The sequence below is a fragment of the Dendrobium catenatum genome, unplaced genomic scaffold (assembly GCF_001605985.2).
Source record: "Dendrobium catenatum unplaced genomic scaffold, ASM160598v2 fragScaff_scaffold_664, whole genome shotgun sequence".
In the NCBI taxonomy this organism is placed as follows: Eukaryota; Viridiplantae; Streptophyta; class Magnoliopsida; order Asparagales; family Orchidaceae; genus Dendrobium; species Dendrobium catenatum.
In genome coordinates, this window is record NW_021319126.1 from 156,900 (window position 1) to 181,745 (window position 24,846).

At 34.1% G+C, this 24,846-nt stretch overlaps 1 protein-coding gene across 1 annotated transcript; it reads left to right on the forward strand.

Annotated features, from left to right (window-relative positions):
- The first annotated feature begins 1,982 nt into the window (after window positions 1–1,982).
- On the forward strand, window positions 1,983–23,039 carry LOC110096607 (NADH dehydrogenase [ubiquinone] iron-sulfur protein 4, mitochondrial). The gene is made up of 5 exons (XM_020822645.2): window positions 1,983–2,225; window positions 12,751–12,839; window positions 21,213–21,342; window positions 22,146–22,175; window positions 22,837–23,039. The coding sequence occupies exons 1-5, from the start codon at window positions 2,067–2,069 to the stop codon at window positions 22,894–22,896; spliced, it is 468 nt and encodes a 155-aa protein (XP_020678304.1). The 5' UTR covers window positions 1,983–2,066; the 3' UTR covers window positions 22,897–23,039.
- The last annotated feature ends 1,807 nt before the right edge of the window (window positions 23,040–24,846 follow it).

Below are 24,846 nucleotides of genomic sequence, written 5' to 3' on the forward strand. Positions count from 1 at the left end.
AAAAATAACAAATTTGTTATGAAAACAAAAAATAAAAACAACTTTGATTTGTTATCGATCATAAACCAAAACAAAAAACAACTAAAAAGTATAAACCAACCATAACTCATAAAAACAAAACAGAAAATTGATCTCAAACAATCTATATGTTAATTTCTTCTTTTTTTTCAATTTCTTTTTTAATGAAATGTGGGCAGCAACTCCTCTTATCTCTTCTATACTTGGAAGGATCTGATAAAACAAATAGCTAAAAACTCAATCGGAAAAACTACACAAATAAACGACGAACACAACTGGAAGGCCGCTTATTTCAACTCCACCAAATTCTCTGGCTGCTTAAACAACGCTTTCCTATATATTCACTTATATGTACGTAATGAGAGGATTCTTCCACAAAGCTACACAATAGCTACTGATTGAAGCTTGTTGCATGATAATAATGGCTTCATGGGTTGCAAATACTCATGCAGCAGTGGCCATGGTGTTGCTGTTGTTGATGCAGTTCGAGCTCCCGGCCAGATCAAAACCCATGATTACAGACCCAAAATGTTCGCTGGCGAGATGGAGAAAACGAATATGGCGATCCAAAGCTTTTTTTTTTATTAGCCCAATATATATATATATATATATATATATATATATATATATATATATATTTGGTTTAAGAAGCCATCCCTAATATGTGAGTTTTTAATGATAGATCACCAATGATGTTGAGTTATAGTAAGTGTGTGTGTGTTTCCAATTACTTATAGTTAGGGATGTAAATGTATAATTTACTTACAAGTACTTTCTATCTTATTTTTGTAAGCAATTGTCCATCCTAAGCTAGTGCAAAGTATTGATAAGTATGATTTATATAAGTTCATTGTATATAGTCATAATCAGCATATCCCAATTAAAATTATAAAAAGTGAAATAAAGTGCCCATACTTTAAAGCAGTTTTTTAGCACAAAAAATTTTTTAATTAAAAATTATTATACTAAAAAGTTACTTTAGAAAATAATAAAAAACTGTTCCAAATGAATGATAAGTATGATTTGTATAAGTTCATTGTATATAGTCATAATCAGCATATCCCAATTAAAATTATAAAAAGTGAAATAAAGTGCCCATACTTTAAAGCAGTTTTTTAGCACAAAAAATTTTTTAATTAAAAATTATTATACTAAAAAGTTACTTTAGAAAATAATAAAAAACTGTTCCAAATGAAACCTAAGTTGCACAAGTCAATCTTTCTATCAGGATAACGGATGAATTAGCTTTCTTATATGGTTTCAAATTTGATCTAAATATGTTAGAATTTTTTTTTGAATAATGTTCGAATCGATGATCACGTTGGCTTAAAAAAAATTCAGAAGTCAAATATATGGTATATTGATACTTAAGAAAATTTTAGATATATTACTCCAAAAAAATTTATACGTTCCAAAATTTTTTTCCTAATTTAGAATATTATGTTATATAACAGAGTTCTGCATTGGGTGCCCATATCCACACACACCCACGTACCCACCCATACCCAATGGGCATGGGTGGGTATGAGTACGCCCATGACCTCGTGGGTGGGTATGAGTGGATACTCAACATCAGAGGACAAACTAATTTACATTACTAATTATCATATGTATGCAGTATATTACAGTAATCCTTACTACGCAGTGTGCAACACTGAATCGTGTCGTGACCACGATAAATTTTGATATGTGGCTTGAAAGTTTGCAGTCAGAGAAAATGACAAAAAACCCAAGGTCATTAATCCGTAGCAGACTACATTCAAGAAGCGTGAAAAGTGGGTGGGTATGACATCCCGAAAGTCACCATAGGTGGGCATGAGTGAGCAAAGCCCGCTAGCGCAGAGCGTGGGTACCCAACGAGGACCCCGTGTAGGGCTCTGTTATATAAATATTTATAAATTAGTCATATTGTGATTAAAAAATAATAGAATATAAAATATGAAACTAATTTTACAAATAAATTTACTATTTATATTCCCGAACAGCCAAGGGCGGAAGCCAAAGTGAGTTCCTCGATCAGCTTCCTCCTGCATCAAGGAAGAACAAAGATGGCAGCTCTCATGAAGCGCCGTAGCTGTTTCTTAACTCAACTCCTCCCCTCCCAGTTACCGCGATCGCGATTGCTCTCCACGGATGCCCTCGTCGAGTACAAGCCTGGCGAGATCGGGTTCGTTTCCGGTATTCCTGAGGAGCATCTCCGTCGTAGGGTATTCCCTCTTCAGCTCTTTTGTTTTTTCCCCCCTGTTACAATTCCCTTTTGTCGCCTCATGATGGATAGCTCCTTTCATGCGTATGGAGGCCTTTGAACCCTCTTTGAGGAATCAATCTTTGGTTCAATTTCCTGTTTCTAATATGGGGTTCTTAGTCCTATCATCCAGAAGTGAATGATTTCACAATTACGGGTAGAAATGTCGAGATCTTTTAACCTACGTCAGTCCCTTGTGCTAATTACAAATCAGAAGTCTAGAAAATCTGCGCTTCATCAGAGTTTACAATTGCAATGCACTCCATACTTCTTTTTAATTGTTTCTGATTCTTGCAAATTACGATTGCCGTAATCGCACTGCAATCTCATCACGTAATAATGTTTTGTGTGAAGCCTCATAAGGGTACATAGCTAGCACCTCTAATAACGTGGTTTTGCTTCTTGAAGGATTTGTTATTATGACCGGCGCTATAATCCTGCAAGAGTAGCTCAAAAGCTGTTTACAAAGCTTGAAAGCTGTGATCAAAATTTAAGACAGTTTTTATTTCAAAAACCATGAGAATAGTAGAGTACTATGAATGTCTGCCATGTTGCTACCAACTTAATATATTTATGTTTGTTTGGTTGCAACCAGTGATGTTATAAGTGCATGTGTTTTTTGAGCCTGCATAAACCGTATAAAATTGTTGGTATTTCTTATCAACTAACTGTATAAGTTTTAGGAGTTTCAAGAAATAGTTTAAGTGTGAAAGAAAAATAGACTTTTATACGGTAGTAGGGTGCAGAGTCATGGAGTTTATTTCACATTGTAACCTAACAGTAATTGGCTCATAACATAAGTCAAGAACTTTCATATTTTATAATGGCTTCTATCGTCACAGTTGTTTAAACAAAAATGCCTGAATTTGACACCATTTGCAAAATCTAGCATTCAAAACTCGACATAGGGTATGTGGAGGTATTCTAGAAATAATAGGGAATTAAAAGAAACAAAAGATAAAGATGCCAAAGAACAAATCCTCAAGTTGTAGATCTTGAACGTTCAAAACATCTGGACTGTTTAATCCTGAAAAAAAAAAAGGAATCCAAAATGTTGGTGCAATAATCTTTCATTCAACCCCTTGTAACATAATTTTGTAAGGAATAAGGTGTTAAACTGTTAATTGTTATTTATGGAAATAGTTAGCAACTAAAAGTTCATACTACCTCCTTGGTTTATTACATAATAACCTTCATGAAGATAAGAAATACTATAAAAAATGCTAATTCTTAATAAATTTAAAAAATTTTCTACATAAAGAAAATTCTAGCTATCAAAATTATCATTAATTGAATGAAAAACAACATGCTTCATCAATCGTCCCAAGGTAGGAAGAATTCTCTTTTGGAGAGTAAGAGTGGTGGATCGCTTTTTAAGATTTAATGGCACTAATGAATTTCTTCAATCAAAGCCTGAAGTTTTTGAAGTTAGAAAACATCTCAATCTTCTTAGAACACTTGTAACGTTTCCAATTTCTACCAATGAAAATACCAATTACAATAAAAAACATACTTTCACTTGCATAAACTTAACCTGCAGAAACATTTACGGTAAATACTGAATTATTGTTGGTTCTTTGACTCAATAATAGAGTTGCATTATTAAATGCGATCCAATACTAATTTAAAAAGGCTAAGAATGCATAAATTATAAACACACTCGATCCTTGTTGATTACCTATATAATAAGGCTTTACAGCTCTGATAAGTAAACACAGATTGGTGGGTGCATGTCATATTCAAAGTCAAAAATAAAATTGTAGACATCATGAAAACTTTATAAACATTATAATAAGCATGCATGACAACCATATAATTTTCATCATCTTCCAAAGTCAATTGAAATCAATAGTTAATTCATGCAATTGCTCATCACATTATGCAATAAAGTTATAAAATGCTTTCATTTGGAATTTAGTAGCTATTGGCTATCTAATGACTAAATCATTAAGTGAAGATGAAGTAATAAAGGATTTAGAATCAAATTCTATGAGCTGTAAGTTATTTAGTTTTAGCTATTCAAATTTAGTTTTTATTTTAGATATATGATACATTGTATATGATATTAATTTGTTATTCAATCATTTGTTCAAATCATCGGAAAGAGGTCCATAGTGCTCTAATTCTTTGATATTTTTTGTATTGGGATTTGAAATAACAGCATATTCATAAAAGATATAATTACATGAGAATAGTGAGGTATGATATTTTTTTTTTTATGTCTGTAGCAAATGGTCTTAAGTATAAAATGTACCAATAAATTGGTCATTTTTAGTGTTAAGTTTTTTGAAGGGTGTAGATTTAGATTGAACTACGAGATAAACAACTTTTTGACTTAATAGATTCAATGAACATAATTTAGTGGTTACAAATTGATTGGCATGGTCTTATGAGGAAAGGCACAATCATCTCTACTTTCTAATGCTTTGTGATGAGATTCATTTATAGTCTTTTATTCAAAGAGTCATACTTTTTTCTTAATTTAAGATGATGACCATCCACAAATTAAGATCTTACTATGTGTGTGTACCTCCAATATTTACTACTCTAGGAATTGAATCTATAACCCTCCAATTTGTGTAACTTGTTTCCAAGCTCACATCTTTCTTTTAAATACACTTGTTGCTTGTTTCACATCACCTTATGTCAAGTTATTATCATGAAAATTTTGTCTTTTGTGTTTGAAGGATTAACAATGACCTCTTAAATCAAGGCAAAGTGCTCGTCTCACAACTTGGCAACTTTTGTTTTTCGCTAGTTATTGATTTCTTATGGTTCTAAGTTGCATACTTTTACAGACAAGTATTGCAAGACAAACACATTTTAAGGACATGTGACTGTCTCCTATGTTATCCATACTAAAAAAGAACAAAGCTATTTCCATTTATTTTTCAAAATCCTCCTATTTAGAGAAAATTTATTAACTTTTTTGTGGGATCTCTCTCTCTCTTCTTTTAGTTGTGCAGATATAGCATGATTCCTCCTAAGTTTTCAATCGAAATTATTCGAGGATCATTTGTTGGTGGTGTAGAATGAGTTTTAACATAAATATTATCGTAGAATGATGTGCAAATCTTACAAATTTCTTTCCTTTTCTTTTATTCTATTATAAAATTTTGATATGCTACACGCTGTAGTACTTTATCATATGATGTTATTGATTTAGAGAAAGCATATGATAAAGTTTCAAGAGAAGTTCTATGGAGAGTTCTAGAAAAGAATAGAGTTAATAATGTTTACATTGAAGTCGGTAATGATATGTATGTTGGAGCTGTTATTTGTGCTCAAACACAAGATGGTTTGACCAAGTATTTTTCTTATTTTAGTTGGATTGCATCAATGATCAGTCTTAACCCCATATCATTTTGCTTTAGCCATGGATGTTCTCACTAGACATTTGCAAGAGGTTGTACCTTGGTGTATGCTTTTTGCTGATGATATTATTCTTGTTGATAAGACGGGAGTTGAAGGTAAACTTGATTTATGAATGTCAATCTTAGAGTCTAAATATTTTCATTTGAGTAGATCTAAAATTGAATATAGAGTGTAATTTTAGTAATAATAGATCTAGCGGAGGGATTGTGACTTTGAGCAATCAAGTCATTAATAAGAGTACATGTTTTAGACATCTTGAGTCTATTGTTCAAAGTGATGGTGAAATAGATGGGGATATTATTAGTAGAATTCAAGTTGGATAGTTGAAGTGAAGAAATGCAGCGGGCTTGTTGTGTGATAGAAAAGTCCTCCTCCAACTTAAGGGAAAATGATATAAGATGGTGGATAGACTTGCAATGCTCTATGATGCATAATGTTGGCCATTAAAAGAGAAGCATAATATTAAGTTAAGTGTTGCAGAGATGAGGATGCTTGAAGTGAAGAAATGCAGCGGGCTTGTTGTGTGATAGAAAAGTCCTCCTCCAACTTAAGGGAAAATGATATAAGATGGTGGATAGACTTGCAATGCTCTATGATGCATAATGTTGGCCATTAAAAGAGAAGCATAATATTAAGTTAAGTGTTGCAGAGATGAGGATGCTCAGGTGGATGAGAGGCGTAAGTCTTAGAGATAGGATATGAAATGAGCATATACGTGAAAAGGTTGGAGTAGCTCCAGTTGAAGATACGATTAGAGAGAGTCGACTTAGATGGTTGGTCACATAAAACGGAAGCCTTCTGATGACCCGATTAGGAGATAATGTCAATCAGGTATTTTAGGTTGGTTGTCCGTTTGTCATTTTATCAGTAATGAAGGGTAAGATATTAATTGGACTTTTTAGATGCACTTGTCATCATTTTAATTTTAGTAGACTTAAAGTTTCCATTAACTTATGGATATTAATATAATTAGTAAGCCTTAGATTGTTATCCAGTTGATTGATGGTAGAATAGCAACAAAAGTTTTCTTTTGGCATCACCATGGGCGATTAAACCCTTAATTGTCTTACTCATAGGGTTTCTTTATGTCTTCTTTCCCTTTGCTTTCTATCTCCATTCTTTCAGATATTCATTATTCCAATTTTCTCAATCTCCTACTTCTAACTAAATTCTTCCCTTTTCAAAAATCAAGATATCAAAAGCCAATCATAATCTTCACTATTTTTTCTCTACTTACATCAATTAGCAAGCATAGAAACATTCTTGCATTCCATGAAGAAATGATAGGATAATCTCCTTAATTTTGAGCTTTCGATAGGGATTCATCACCAACATCATTAGCCTAATCCCAATCATTTAGGAATGATGTTATGAATCCTCATTTTGCATTCGTTGTTTTTGTGTGATGTTTGATGTGTTAAACCTATATTTCACAAACCATACAAATATTCTTGCATTCCATGAATAAATGATTGGATAATCTCTCCTTTAACTTTGAGCCTTTGATAGAGATTCATCACCATCATCATTAGCCTTATCCCAATCATTTAGGAATGATTTTATGAATCCTCATTTTGCATTCATTGCTATTGAGTGATGTTTGATGTGTTAAAACTATATTTCACAAACCAGTTTGATCAAATTTTATCCATCTAATCTTAGGCCAACCATGATTCTTCTTAGGGTCTGTTTGGTTGGTAACATTTTGAGTGTAAAATAAACGCAAGGGTGACAATCTAAAGTTTACAAGAAACAAAAAGTGTAGACACTATACCTAGAATTATAATTAACAAGCCTTATTGAGGCCTGAGAAGTTTAGGAAAGACTCTTGCAACAAGTTTCTTGACCAGAAAACAAATTAGGACTATAGCTAGAAAAGACAAATTGCAACTGTCTAGGACAGATGGAGGTTGGCCAGCAATTTCTTGGTGGAGGGAAGAAGGACAGCAGCAATCCAGTCTTCTTGGAAGGAGTTCTGCACCTTCGGGTCGGCTGGAATGTAGACTGGCTGGCTGGAAGAAGAGAATTGAAGCCCCGGGACTGCTGGCTGGCTGGCTGGAATAAAGCGGCTGTCCGCTGGAGGAAGAAGGCTGTTGGCTGGAAGAGGAGGAGGAAGCGATGCTAGAGCAGTAGGCTGCTGGAACAGGGGGTTGCTGGGTTTCCATGGACTGGAAGGCGACGAACGAAGGCTAGAAGGGAGGCTGACAACAGAGGATGGGAGGAAAGGAGGTTTGGCCACCACCTGGAGGGCTTCCAGGATATAGAGAACAAGAAGAACTGTGGCTCTCTTTCTAAACATCAAAATTTGAAATCTCTTCCTAAGGACTCCTCTATTTTTAACCTTTTAAAGGCAAGAGGAGTAAATAAAAAAAAGAATTAAAGAAGCAACTATAATAATAAAAAAGAAAAGAAGAGGAGGATTAGGAGCCATTTTGGTTGAACCACCCCTCCCTAAGCACCTGCGTCGAAGGGTTTTGAAAATTCAAGCGTTTGGATGGATATATTTCAAATGCAAAGTGTTTTCCAAGTGCATTTGGAAATCAACATCTAGTTCATTTTGTGTGTATTTTAAATTCACCCATTTTGAGCAAATTCCAAATACAATGCGCAAGTAAAAGTGATGCTAACCAGCAATTGGCCATCGCCGCCCATCTCAGGCCACCACTGTCGCACTAGCTATCGAGATCACGAATCAACTATTATTTCAAATGCGCTACTATTTTACTTGGCATTCTCTGTATTCAAATAAATAAATAAATCTTGCATTTGCAATATACTAAACCAAACAATTAAAAGTATTGTTAATATGCTACTTTTACTTTACACATCATTCAATTTTCATCAAATCAAACAACCCCTCAATCCTCTGACATTTCTTTTATCTATTCATACAACAGACACTTTATATATCCTTAACTGAACATATCCAGCCATATAAGTCTATTTAAATCATCTTATATTTAATAGATGCTACTCTATCATTTTTTTCTAATATAACAAATATTTAATTTATCATTCCTAATTTTTTCACATAGCCGTCATAATATTCACTTATACTAAACTTAAATATTAATAACATTTCTATAACTCAACATTCGGATCGATATATCATCACATACTTAATTGTGAAATTTATTTTTAAGTCTCATGGTATCCTTTATCACACAATATTTCTGAGGTAGTTCCCCATTTTAATTACTCAATATTGAATATGAAAGTTATATCCTTATTTATAACTATATTTTTTGTATAATAGATTTAGAATACTTTAATATATCAGATCAGATATCACCTTATCTTATACTAATATTAAATGATAATTGTTAACATAATACCCACAAAAATTGCATACATATATCTCCTCTTTGTTCTACTAATTACAAGGCCTCTAACTTCTAAGCATTTACTTCGTTATTCCAATTTTTATTGATTTTGTTGATGTCCCATCAATTATATATATATATAAACCAAAGCACATCACTTTGAATATTCTTTATATACATATCTATAACCAATACAAAAAAAATTAAGTCAATGTCAGTCTTTAATATAAACCTAAAATAACTGAAAACACTTTAAGTCATCCCACAACTACTTCTAATGCCAAACTATATTATATTATACATATTTTTATTTAAGTCAGCATATCTTCAACACACATTCCTTCCTTGAAAAATACCAAATTAATCTCCAATGTACTAAATCATATGCTCTCTCTAAATGAATAAAAATCATGTGAAGATCATTTATTTGTTCTCTATACTTTTGGTTAGTTGTCCTAACACAAAAATCACTTGTATAGTAGATCTTTCTAATATAAAATCAAATCAATTCTCAAAAATAAATGTAATTTATCTAATTCAACATCCTTGATGACTTCTAACTTGGAAAAAAAAAAAGTTAAAACCACATGAACTAAAATTTTTTATGACCTCAGGCACAAAATAGTGTTATGAATGGCCCCCTCGTAAGCGTACCATGCTCACCCTTGTTTACACTTGTGCTTAACATGCGCACTCTATGAATCATCTCATAACAACCATCATTCTCGTGTAGGTCACATTCGTCATTTGCATGTATCGCACCCATTGGTCACAATTGAAATGACCCTATTACTCACAACTTCCATTGTTGTTGAGCTCTCTATATGTCACCAGGTCGATCTTTTTGAAACTATTATTGTATGACTTGTGCTCGCTTTCTTGGCCCCTACGTCGATGTTTCATGGTGTCGGCGTCCAAATCATCCTACGCTCAGACTTACGGAGGGCATTTGATGTTGGTGTTTCTTGCAATAAAGACAGTCATGCTGCTTTCTTCTAATGTATGTTTTATCTTTTGGCAATTTTCACTCTTCCTATCACCTTTGTGTCATGCTTGTTCACATCCTTTGGCTTAGGTTGTTACCACAACCATTACGGCTTCTAATTTGGATTGTCCTCCTTTACCACAAATTTTTCATTAGACCTCACCTTTTTACACATTTGTTTCTCCTAGGATTTTGGATGAACCTCCAACTATGACATCACCTTCCATCCTGGTGACAACTTGCTTCCTAGAAGTTCATCCTCCTGTTTCAATTCCTTTACAAATGTCATCTCCAATTGCCCGCTCTCACTCGTTTACAAATGACATTAAAGGGAAAAAAGATCCATGATTTCATTCCTTCTCACCAAACAACAAGTTCCCTTTATTTTTTCATTAAGATTCAGTGTCAATTCCTTATAAGCATCCATCCACATACTTGGGCAAACCTCCTCTCATCGTCACTGAATAGAAATCAGATGTTGCTACACCTCTCTATTTCTCTATTGTTGGAAAATTTTTGATGGACCACCATAACCATGAGATTATTCATAAATTTATGGCTGATTTACATTTAGTTGGTGACCATTCCATTGGGCTCATTGACCACCATCATGTTAGTATTAGACTCTCTTTACAAGCAAACTACACTGGACATTTCTCTCGGGGATCCCACCACATTAATGGTTTCTTGATGCATATGCCAAAATGGTCACCCTATTTTTTACTCTTCTGAGAAATCATATATCACTCCAATTTGGATTGTATTTCTCTAATTCTATTTACATTATTTCAATCAATCCAATTTATATTATCTGGATTTTATATTTGGCAAATCTTTGAAAGTGAATAATGCTACTACCAATCTTTCAAGTCCTATGGCCAAGAGTCTAGTTGAACTAAAAATTACCTCTCAATTAATGAAAGGGTATTGAACCGACTCTTTGATCTATGGGTATTGGTTGAGGGATGATGAATTTAAACGCATCATAGCATATTATTTATCCTGCAAAACTTTTAGATATAATTTCTCTGAATGTTTCAAGGCTCTCTCAAATCTAATGCAAAGGCAAAATCAAATGATCAGATCCAACCCTATAGCATAATGGAGGTTTCTTTATTAGATTAGGTTTGTAATCGAATCTTGGACCCTATTTTAGGTTCATCTTTGGATTTAAAGAATCTTAAGTTTTCACTTGATAACTCTACTATGGTGGTCACATCAACACCCACAAATATCAACATTAATCCCACTCCATTTATTATTGCAACAAATCACCTTTTTGTAATATGTTAACAAAATGATGACCAAGAAGTTCACCAACTTCAAGACTCAGTATGTGAGCACCCAAAGTGTTAACTCTATGATGGAAAGAAGGTTTCCTATTCTATTTACCAAAAAAAGCAAGAATAAGAAAAAAAAATCAACATTATTCATCTTTTTCTTCGAATTTCAAGCAAGTTGATTTAAATGAGCTTTATTTTGTAGTCTTCATGTTATCAATGACTTCGCATCATAGTATATCAAATTATCTCTATCTTGTCACTTGTACTTCTTTTTTCCTCAAGTAATTCTTGGCCATTTCTCTTGATGTACTAATCATTTTCTAGTTATTAAATTTTACTTAAGCGAAAAATAAAGAAAATAATATTAAGTTAAGTGTTGCAGAGATGAGGATGCTGTTACGCCGGCCCAGGAGGGGCCGGCTGGACCGGTCCAACCGGGACCGGTCCGGGTCTACTCGCGGCGGAACCGCACGAAACAGGCGGAACCGAGCGCAAGCGGCGAAGCCGACGGGGGCCAGGGAGGATTTTTGGGAGGGAAATTTTGAATGCGAGGGTCTGTTTAGACATTTTGTAAAACTCCTTTAGGGTTAATTAGGAGGTTAGAAGGAGGAGGGGGGATTATGTTGCATTTGGATGAGTTTTGAGATCTAGGGTGTGGTGTTCTTGGACTCTTGGCTTTGCCGGAGATAGTGGGAGAGTTTTTCCTTCCTCTCGAATTGAAGGAAAGTTGTATCTTGCAAGTGCTTTTCCTTTCTTATTGGAATACAAGTGTTTGCCTTGATTTTCTACAAGTTTCTTCTCGGATTTCCACTGTTTTTGCTGTTTTTTCCGCTGTAAACAGCAGTTTTGCTCTTCTTTTCGTACTAATCTTGGTTAGGTTTGCTTGCGAACTCAAGTATTACCTTAGGGTTACTTGCGAACTCAAGTATTTCCTATCAGATGCTCAGGTGGATGAGAGGCGTAAGTCTTAGAGATAGGATATGAAACGAGCATATACGTGAAAAGGTTGGAGTAGCTCCAGTTGAAGATACGATTAGAGAGAGTCGACTTAGATGGTTGGTCACATAAAATGGAAGCCTTCTGATGACCCGATTAGGAGAGTAGGTGTATTATATTTGGCTTATATTAAGAAAAATAGAGGTATACCTAAAAAAACTTTGTTAGAAAATCTTAGAAATTACCTTTCTTTATTAGATTTAAATGAGAAATTGATCCTTAACAGGATACAATGGAGAAAAATGATTCTTGTAGCCGACCCCACGTAGTGGGATAAAGGCTTGATGTTGTTGTTGTTGTTGTACAGGCTATAGTACTGTGATAAATTTTTGATAGTTTCTTGTTTCTCTCCATACATCCTTCTTTATGGCATGTTATGCTTTTTCTTCTTCATAGTACGGTGCTTCCTTTAAAAACAATAATTTTTTTTGCTTCATGTATCATGAAGTTTTTTTTCTTCAGGCTTTCTTGCTTTTAAATGTACAAGGCATATTAGCTAATCTCCATACTGATTTGAACTATTAGGTCCTTATCTACTCACCAGCTCGCACAGCAACTCAGCAAGGCTCTGGGAAAGTAGGAAAATGGAAGATCAATTTTATGTCGACCCAAAAGTATGGTCATCACTGCAGATATACTATTTTCACAACACAACTATAGTATATGAAATAATGTCAAATTCTTTAACCTTATTTTAATGCTCATTGCCTGATCTCCATGTATATACATGATATATGGTGTGACAGATCTGCCTGCACATATTTCTTTTCCCTTGACATTATTTTACTAGAACACTGCCTTCATGGTTACCTCTGCCATGTGCTGCTCTGGTTCAGCTTACCTATTAATTAATGAGGACGAGTATGCTACTTTTGAAGAAGTTGTAACTGATTGAGAGAACTTTTAAGAGTTTTTTTCAAACATCAACTATATGCAAATTTCAAAATTTTTTTTTCTGGAATATCCGTAGCTTGCTGCTTACATCTAAGATTGTCCTAGTAATATATTGTTTAATGTCTTTGATGGAAGCAAAGATTGTGCAAGTTTGCTTTTTTCAGATTACCTAGTCATTTCATTTGTAGGTCTAGAAATGATCTGTATGAATGAAAAATATATAAATGGAGGTAATCTGATGGCGAGTTTAAGATCCGCACAAGAAGAAGCATAAGGAATCCAGAGCACATGAACTTTCAATTGTTTGAGGAGCGCCATAGCAGTAGGAATACAGAAAGTTCAGCAGGGACAGCAAAATTAGCACGAGCAATGTAAAATTCTGTTGTTGTTGTTGTTGTTATTGTTGTTGTTGTTGTTGTTGTGTGTGTGTTTTCATTCTATTTCTTCTTATGTTTAGAAGTGATATATTTGGGATTTCTAGCTTATGTTATCGTAGACTGCTTAAGACCATCTTTGGGCAAGTCCTAGGTAGCTTGTAGATGGTTTTTACTTATTATGGAGACGATGGTGGATGCTTTTGTAGAGACATAAGGTTTCTTGTATCATGGATGTTAGTTCATATGGATCCGTGAGCGGTCTACTTTTTCAACTTTTTAGTTTAAAAACAAGTGATTTTCTCTTGCTTCCTCGTGATTTCTTTTTCCCTGTTGAACATTGATTTAGTTATAACCGTGGAGGTTTCAAATCTAATACAAGAGGATTATCTTTTTCATGCATTTGACCTTTACTCTGGAAACTATATATTATCTGAGCTTTTAGGTTTAATGAACAAAGTTTCAATTGTTTGAAATTTATCATATTTTAACCTCGTTGTAGATCTTTTGGCATATTGGATCCAGCTGTGGAATTGATTTGTAAATTTCCTTTGATTAGTTCAATGCTATCTTCGTGCTTGTGTTTACATAATATCATGGCCACCATTGCATGACAGATTCATAGTTTGTTCTCTTGATTTTAGTCTAGTTTTCTGAAAATTTCCTTGTTTTCCTCTGTTTTGCCACTGTTTTCCCATTGTTTTCCTTCATTTCAGCAGCATAACATTTCTTTATTGTGGATTTAATTTCATGTATACTTGGCATATTTGGAAAGCTTTAGGATTTGCATTCTAGCTTCACTTGCGGCTTGCTCACATAATTTTTTCTCATAGAGCTGTTATGTGTAATTATCAATGTAGCAAATGACCTTATTTATATCTGTAATCAATGTTTTGTTAAGGCAAAGGCATATGGCAGGGCACATACCCATCATCAGGTGGTGCGTAACCTCGATCATGAGGTGCAAGCCCCATGAATTTAATATTTTAAATATTTATAAAATATGATTATAAAATTAAATCGAAAAAGCTAAAATAAATTCTAGTCCATAAGCAAATGATTCATCTTCAAATTTCAATGTCTAGTTTACATAAACATATTAGTTAAAATAAATTAGGCTTCAAATTGTAACAAGGCGACTAATTTACAGTTCTCAATTCCTTATTTGTCAAGCTTTGTATTCTCTAAATTTTCTTTTCAAATTGAGACATTCAAATCAGTTGTTGGTGTAGATTGAGTCATTGCAAATTCAATTTCACAAATAAACTCCATCTCATTTAAGCCATTATTCTCTGTCTTCTAATAAATCTACAACTTATTTTCCTTTTGATTTTGTTGCCTACATGAGGGAGACAAAATTACACAAGATTACTTGGCGTCTTTCGGCCTTGATAATACGAGAGAACTGAATCGTATGGGCTTAAGGTTTGCACAAGATGACTTGTCGTTTGAGTTTTTACTTAAATAAATAGGAAGGTTATTAATAATATGCTAAAAAATTAGCAATTCAATAATTTTAATAATTTAGGTTAATTTCTATGACTGAACACATGCAAAAGGAGCACTACCATGCCAATGTCACCCTCCAGTCTATAGGGAATATGCCTACAAGCCGATTGATTCACCTGACTAATTTAAGGCTATTTTCCTTAGCTCAATGCTGAGCCCTAGGCTAGTCGTAAACATAAATTTTAAAACAATGGTTATTATTATCAGTAATCATAGCAATGAAAGTTATTGCTTTTGAGGAAATTTTTAGAAGATGATTTTAGAATAAATAGATTGATTATGTAAATTATATATGATTTAAGTTATAGTGAAATTGATAATTATAGATAATATTGGTGAAGATTAAGTGAGGTCTAGACTTGCTAGGTTTAGATATATTGAATCTATTGTATAAATGAATAAGGTTTAGTGATTAGTTAAAACATGATTAATAAATTAGAGAGGACCTTAAGAGGAGTATTAGATGGGGAAAATGATAAGGTAAAATTTAGGGGTGTCTAAATGGCTCAACTGGTTGGGTTCGGGTTTGACCCAAAAATTGACCTGACTTGACCCGAATGTGGTCATCTTGAAACCCGACCCATTTAATAAATAGGTAAAAAAATTGAACCGAACCTGACCCGCCAGCAACCCAAACCCGACCCAACAACCCATTTTTATAAAAAAAAAATTAATTAGCTTATTAATCATAAATTTTAGGTCATTTGATAAAAAAACAAAAAGATTATACAAAAAAAATTAAAAGAAATTAATATAAAAAAATTAAACGATTTAATTTCAGGTCAAAATAGGGTTGACGGGTTAACATGAACCTAACCCATTTAATAAACGAGTCGGAATGCAAGACCCGAACCTCACTCGTTTATTAAACAGGTCAACCCAAATTTGGATTCTTCTGGTCGGGTTCAAATAGAGTTGGTTGCCGAATCATTTTTTGACACCCCTAGTAAAATTTATAAGAATGTAATAGTACCAACTATATTATTTGGCTTATTTTTAGGCAATAAGTAACTTTCTTATAATTAGCTTAAATATGAAAAAATTTAAAATATTTTAAATTGATATAAAGTCAAAATAGGAAGCAGATAAAAACAAATTATATTGGACACTAACACCTATTAAAGGCGATGTAGCAGACAATTTGCTGAAGTAGATATGACAAATGCAATTGATCATTAAAGTTGTATCAATTAGATGGATAATTAGAATTTATGTTGAAAGCTTTGAAGGAAATACATGAAATGAAGGTTAAGTTGGCTAGAAGTTGTGAAAAAAAATTGCAAAATAGAGTTGACAACTCATTAATGAAAAAAAGAGAATTCATGTGAAGTCGACCCCAAATAGATGAAATAAGTTAATTATGATGACAATGATGATAAGAAACGAAGTAAAGTGGCAACTTCCAATTTAAATGGTCAGTGGGTATGTATGGTTAGAAGTTTAAAAGTTGGAGCCAATGGTTTATGATGACAATCAATAATATTTAATATTTACAGTTGCATAAATCAAATATATGGCATGAAGATAAAAACCTATAGGTAGTCAGGGGAGATAAAATAGCTATATAATGAGGATTAGACGTAATGGATAGATGGGGGTTAGCAGTGATGATGACAAATGAAGTAAAGTGGCAACTTCCAATTTAAATGGTCAATGAGTATATGTCGCTAAACGGTTACAAGGGGATTTTGAAAATACTTGGTAATTGGAGAGGGAAAATTAAGGAAGAGGATGAGAATTTCAAATTTAGGACTTAGGTTCCGTATTTAGTGCTTATAAATAGTGAATACAACCTAATTTCTTTCATTTGAGCTCAATTTATAAGGTTACAAGGGGATCCTTCAGCTGCAGGATAGGACATATGCTTAGCTAGTGATGCCTCATTCTACAACTGTTGTTGGGTGTAGCCAAGGAATGCATTTGGCCTTTGACAGGTTAGCCTTAGCATGACTGATGGGGACATCAAATCGTGGAGAGTCTATTAGAGACGTGGCCGTCGATCTACGGCCACGATTGAGTCATTGTATTTCTGAGTTGTTTTATGTATTTTCTTATTTATGATGTCATATTGTATTTGTTTTATTAGTTTTCCGTTATACCCTTTTATTAAGGGAGGTCGTATGTAAGCTCTAGGGGCATTGTCGTCATTTTTATTTTTTTGAGTCTTTGTACGAGGCTATTTATAGCCCTAGTGTTCTTCTTTTGAAGTGAAAGAATTATTGATTAAAATAATTCTTCCCTTTGCATGAGTTCTTGTGAGAGCTTGAGAAATCGAAGAGAGCTCCCTAGGAGAGGGAGGATTGCGCATCACCCACCAACCTAGACGAGTCGGGTTCGTGGTTCTATTTCCTATCTCTTCCTTTCCCCCTCCCCACCACCACCTCCGGCCATCATCACACCCAAGACCTTCTCCCTCCCCAAACTCTTCCCCCTTACTCGACCGAGCTCCACATACACCCCACCTAGCTGCCAGTCCCCCATACCCGAGCCCAATCAACTTGCCGGCCCTAGATCCCTTTCCCCATTGATTTCCATTGCCTAATTTGGATTGAAATAATTTGGACAGATTTTGAATTCAAATTCATTCAATTTGGGATTTAAAATCTTTCCTAGATTACCAAATCTATTTTAGGAAAGTTCCTAAATTAAATCTATTTGAATTTCAAATTCAAATTGGATTTAATTAAAACCATTCTTAATTCCTAAACCCAAATTAAGAAGCTTTAATTACCCCCATTATTAAGCCCAATTAACCCCCATAGCCGCCGGCCCCATTAGGAGAGATTTGGGGATTTATTTCCTAAAGCCCCATCTCCTTTCTTGGAAAGATTTTCAAAATTCCCCATCCCTCCTTGGCCGAAATTTCCAAAGCCCATGACTCCTAATTAATTTCCAAAACCTAACAATTGGTTTTGGAAATAAATCCCTCACCCCCACCTCTCACCATGCCGCCGCCCCCTAGCCTAACCGCCCCTCTCTCTCTCTCTCCAATCCCTCTCTCACTCATTAATTCCCCTCCCCAATTTGGGGAATTAGAATCCCCTTCTTTTTCCCTTCCCTCTCAATTCAAAATATGAAATTTATTTCAAAATTTTGAATTTAATCACCTCCTCCAACCTAACCCTAACCCCATGTTTGGCTCCCCCTTTTGGTCGAACCCTTCTCCTCTCCTTCTCTCTTGTTTCATGTGAGGATTCCCTTTCTCTCAAGAGATCTAGGAGCCTAGAAGGACGTCGCCGATACTACTACACACAACAAAAAAATGCATGGCCGATCCAAAACTTGATTACGGCCTCTCCTATGACGAGCAAGGATTTGTTTGCATCCTACACTCGACCTTCTTCGACGTCAACCCGCGCATCGACCACAACGTAGACGAGTACGTAGAGCGCATCTTGGACACCTTGGTCGAGGCTATTGAAGAGCAACTTGGTACCGTTCAGTGGAGGATTACAACTGATCCTTGACGAAGGTCTTCCAATCTTCCTCTTCTTGAGTTTCTTTAGTCTAACCCTCTCCTGTGATTTGATTTTAGTCATGAAGATCGTGTTCGTCTAACTCTTCTGAGCTTAATAAACGTAGGGATTAAGTGCACTTCATTTGTTTCTAATCTTATTGTTAGATTAGGGATTTTCGTTGAAAGCTACTATATTTGCATGTTGTTGATTTACTATGTTATTTTGATGATTCAAAACTCTTATTGTGCAACTTAGCCTAAATGAAAGTGACCGCTCTTATGTTTTATTTTGTCTTTTTATTTGCTAATAGTTCTAATCACTATTACTCTAATCAATAAATCGTGCAAGTTCTTTTCAAATTATTGCATGTATTGTAGTCCTACATCAATGACCTAACATGCATGGCTCAATTATATGGGATTTGATATAACGAAACTATTAATTAACTCAAATCTTGTCATGCTATGTTAGAGGATGCGTAACCAAGGCACCAGATGGAGCTGGCCCATGCAGAGGTTATACTATTATGGTTTTGGGTTCAATCATTGGCTGTATGCTTGAAGCTCTGCTCAATATAGCATTAAAGTTTTCTCACTTGTGATGAACTCATAATTGTAATAATCAGTCATGGAATTCCGATAGTTGTGATAATATTGGAGATACTATGACTTAGGTTGGGCCCACATCTTTTCCCCTATTCATGAACCACCTCTAAGGAGCTTAAGAGTAAAAGATCCATTCGCCTTCATAAGCAAAAACTTACTTTCTTGCAATGGTGAACTCTTACAATTTGATTCTCTAGCAGACTTCATCAACACCGGAAAGAATGGTATTCCGAGTTTTTTGCTGGCCTCCATGCCTTTTTTTAGGTCACAACTGATGTAGGCCAAGCCTCGCATTGAGCCATCAACATCATTGCTCTATGTAACTCCAAACTCTAATTGATTAGTAAGTAGATCTTATGTCATGAAAGCAAGCTTATCAGTTTTCTAGACAAAAGTTGTAGCTTCTTTTGTTCAAATACCCAACCCTATTCCCATTTTGTATATGAGACTATTTATGATGAATGAAACACAATTGTCTTCTCTAGATTACTCTCTCTCTCTCTCTCGCCCTCCCTCCCTCTGTGGCTAGTCTCTCTTGCCCTCCCTCCCTCCCTCCCTCTCTGGCTAGTCGGAAAATTTTCTCCCGCCTCTCTTCTTCAAGTCATTTACTGTTCATCCTTTTTCTCTCACATCGGACTCTTCTATTATCTCCCAAATCTAATCCTTTTATTTTCTACTAGCTTTATCTCATCTAAGCTCTCCATAAACCAATCTTCCCAACATCCAATGAGACCAGCCATTTAGCTTCTCAACCACACTCAAAGCATCCTCACCCACTCATTCCTTCAAGGAGAGCTTGGCTAGATCAAGATGATGATCGCTTCATCCTCACACCATTGAAGGCAACATCAATTAGTATTAGAAGGTCTAATCTACTTTACTCCCTTACCTGCTTACTTGATACATGAACATTGGATTTTCATTCAATAATTTGCTACCTTCTTTCCTCTTGTTTTCTGATTGTTTACTTGATCATACCTGTTGAATCTAGTTCATTTGAATCTTCTGGTTTGCTTGTTAATCACTGCTATAAAATGCTACTGCTTGATAAGCTCTGTTTTTTATATAGCTTGTTAATACTGGTACTGAGCTCTGTTTTTCTTGTTAATTGCTGTTTTTTTTTTTTTTGCTTGTTGATCCCTGTCAAGTTTCTAGTGCTATTTGCCGTTTCAGTCCCATACACAGTTGTTATACGGTGTGCAATCTGCTGCTGTTAGAGTTTCTGTTTTGCAATGTGCATTACTTTTTTGCTATACTTGCTGCATAAACTATTGCTATCTGCTGAAAGCACGTATTACCTATTAAACTGTTTGCTATAGCTGCTGCATATAGCTACTTGTTAATTATTTCTTTGCTATAGCTGTTCTCTTCCGATACCTCACTTCTCTATACAATTATCTTTGATATCAAGTGCTCTACTTATGGAGATTCCTAGGGTTTTGCCCCTCCTGCATCCTGAGATCTCAACAAACTTTGACGTGAAGGTGGCCCTAATTCTACTAGTGCAAAAGTTAGGCGAGCTCTTCTCCACTTTTCCAAGCTCATTTTTGGATGCTAAAAAGAAGATTACCACCAGAGGCAATGCCAACAAGGGAAGAGGCTGCTGTGGAAGATGTTGTTAAGGAAGAAATTCATCTTGAAGATCAAGAGGGGATGCTGAGGAGGCTGAGGCTAGAAGGTTGAAGAGGTTGTCGATAGGGTGGAAGATTTTAAAGGGTACTCGAAGTTAGGTGTCTTGGTATATGTTAATTATATATGATATAGTTCTAGAAGGCAAAATCTTTGCTAATGGATAAATGAAAATTAGAACAATAGAGAACAAAGATTGAGTATGAGAAGTACAGTTTAATGGAATGAAAATAATAATAATTAATTATGATTATAGAATATCATGATCGCTCATAATCGGGTATTAATGAACGGATCGGATGAAAGAAAAATTATATATTGGACTTGATTGGTTGTCTGGAATAAAAACGATGACTTATTTTGTGGATTTCAAAAACTTGTTTCAATTTGCAATGTGTCAAAATTCAGATAATATATTTTTTCACATGTTGCCATTCTCTTTATGCTCTAGTCGAGATATGTTTTTCACCAGTTGAAGTTTTTGTGATTTGTGTTTTCTTATTCTATTTGCATTGAAGGTGGGAAAATCCTTTGATGGGCTGGACCTCTACGGGAGATCCATATGCTAATGTTGGCGATGCAGCACTTTCATTTGATAGCGAAGATGCTGCAAAGGCATTTGCTGAGCGGCATGGGTGGGACTATCAGGTATGCATCGAATACTTTTACAGTCCTTAAAATAATATGCTTACCATATAAAATAAATCAATTGATATGCCACCTAATAAAACATCCCAGTTGCACATTTTTATCATTTAGTGGATCTTGGCGCTGAGCCAACACAGTAGGGCATTCAGTTTAAATAAACCATTTCCGATTTTTTTTTTTAGCATCTTCCACCACCTGATGTAGTTCAGCTTACATCAATTCTATATATATATATGTATATATATAGAAATAAAAAGGTTGTTTATTCTCTTCAAGGTTTGTCTATGTTGTCATCTTTTAAGAACTGTTTATATACTGAAAAAGTTGTTGTAATAGTGGATTTCTATTTAAAGCTTCATTTGGGATGGCTTCTTTAAGAAGTAGGAAGAAAGTCGTCCCAAACGGAGCCTACCATTTGGGACGGTTTTCTTACTGCTTCTTAAAGCACCTTTCTAGTTCAAAAATTAAAAAAGTTGCTTTAAGAAGCAGTAAGAAAGTCGTCCCAAACAAAGCCTAAAACTCTTGATGTTCCTTTGGGAGCACGCTTTTCGTAGGCATTTATTCCATATGTTGTGAACTTCATTTCCCATCATGCTAGTGATATGCATTGTAGTTCCTTCTGGAATTTTTGTATTTGATGTAAAAAACAAGATGCCTTCTTTTTTATATGGTTAACTTTGTTCAGAACCTTATCATAGACCAGACTACATGAATTTTATCATAGTTTTAGGGGTTTTTTTTTTCTCTTTTCCTGGCAATGGACCATTTTAACTATAGTTGTGCTCACAGACCTTATTCTGCAGGTTAAGAAGCGTCATACTCCTCTTTTGAAGGTATCTACTAAATTCATCTGTAGTGGTTATCAATAATTTTCTAGTTGTACTTTATTTTTGGCTCTTGTCGTGAACTGTGGATTTGTGATAACAAAATTTATAAAAATAACGATCCATGATATTAGGATTAATTATTCTGTGCGGACGTCAAACATTATCCGGAGACTAATCAGAATGCATCACGTCACCCCTGTGCTCGGTACCGCGGTTCGGTATGCTCGGTACTTGGGCTCGATATTGCTGACGTGGTGCATTCTGGTTGATCTCCGGACGGCGTTTTGCATTCGGTCTCCACAGAATAATTTCTCTAATATTATGCCCTAACAAAAGGTTTTCTACTTTCCCACTTCCCCCTCATATACCATATATTACCTTCAATAATTTTAACCATTATATTTTTCATTTTTTCTACTAATATTTTGAATAAAAATAATATTCAATTCCTGAAAGAAGTGGACTGCAGCGGATGACTTGAAAAGTGTAAATTATGTGTTATTTTAAGCGGATGAAAAAAAAACCTTTTTAATTTATAAATTATCCAGAAATTGAAAATTATTTGACTTGAGGAGTTTTTTATTTTTTTTTTTATTTTTTTTTATTTTTTTTAACTGAGGAGTTATTTCACAGTCATTCACTTCCATTTTTCCTTCTAATCCTGCAGGTGAAGTCTTATGCTGATAATTTCAAGTGGAAGGGCTTTCCACAATCCGAGGAAGCTTAAGTTTTTTTTTACGTTGTGCCTGTGCAATAGCTGCCTAATGCTTCTTTTTCTCATAAATTTACGCATGTTTGATTTCTGATTTGCAAGCACTTGAAAATGAGAGATTTTTTTTTCATTATTATTTTACAAATCATTGTTATATTTATGTTTGAATTTGGTTTTTTTGTGCTATTTTTCAAAATTGTTTGCAGAAAAAAAAATTTACAAAATAAAAAATGTTAATGTCTGATTTTTGTAGAAAAGTTTTAAATTCTCGCAGTAATTTTAAGAAAATGATAATTTTCTAATTAATTTTGGCCCAAAATATAGAATGAATCATAATATAATCCTAATTAAGTAAAAGAAGCATGTTTAGCAAAAAAATTAAAACAAGGAGCAAATACATGAATTTTTTTTTCACTTTTTTAGAAAAACACTAAATGTTTTTGCTTTTTTTTTTTTAAAAATATCAAACCTTAAATATATTTTTAAAATTTGATGCAATTTAGATGAGGTAGAGCTCCCTTTTACACTTAGTTTCTTTTTTTATCTGTGATTCCCATGTATGAGCGATTACTTTGAGGCAAAGTTCTAGTGCAAGGTTTATGTATCCATTTTTTACTAACTGACAATAGTTTTTAGGTTTAGTGATGTTATATATTTAGCAAAGTATTTGCCTCCAAATATGTATATGTTTACATTCTGGATGCTAATCGTAGAAACATATTAGATTCATATAAACGTTCAGAGAGTCGACTCAATAATTATTATTTTTGGTGCGCTTAATCGTTGAAAACGTTTTTTTTTTATTTTTTTATTTTATTTTTGCTCCCGTCCATTTAAATATAGAATAAGGATAAGAATAAAAATAAGATCAAGAATAAGAATAATAATAATAAAGAATAAGAATAAGAATAAGAACAAGAAAGGAGGGAATAACGGAAATAGAAATAAGAATAAGAATAATAAGAATAATAATAGTAATATAAAAAATAAAATAATAATAATAATAATAAATATTATAGTATCATATTTTCACCAAGTTTATGGAGGTGTTGGAGAGTCTTTTTGAGATTTTCATCGGCCTTTCTTTTTAGGACTTACACCAATTCTGTTGTTTGTCATCGCCACCAATGTTAATAAAATGCTTGTTCTCGCCGCTAAAATTAATGTTTGCCATCACAACTAATAATAATACTGATCACCATCAACACAAATAATGATACATATTGCTATTACTAACAACAACCCTCAATGTTATCACTAGCACTAGCGACTAATGTTGTTAACAAGCACGTCCACTGCCATTAGTACTAACACTGAATCATGTCATTATCAATAATATCGATACTTTCACCATAAAATTTATACCCCTCTTTTCATTCCCACCATTATATTTTATTTGCTCCTTCTCTAACTATAGTGAAGTGCACTGTTTATAAGATATGACTCTTATTAGTGAAATCATTTCAATTAAAATTAATTCATTATTATTTTTTCTTTTTAGATTTTTTTTTATATGTAAGATATTTTATGTATGTGTAATTTCATTCCTATTTTCAAACAAGTCCAAAGTCTCATATTTATATGTGCGGTCACCGGACGCCGTCCGGAGTCGAATCAAGATGCACCATGTCACTATTTTGTTGTGTACCGGGTGACATTCTCCTCCGAATGGTCTGATGACTGTGCGTAATAATTTCTCCATAGTGAAAATCGTGATCCATAAATATTTCCCCTCTACTCCAACCCATCAAACAAAAACGGTCGATTTTGCTTTGAGAGGAAAAATGGATATTTGTCATAACTATGGTGACCTCAACATCTCCCATCTATTCCTATGCCTCCAATTAGAACAATCATTTCTACTTTTAGATGGGGATTGGAATGCCACATTAGCAACAAAGATCAAATGGTGCCCCCAATTATGCCTCATGCGCAATAAAATTTATACATTACAATATATATATA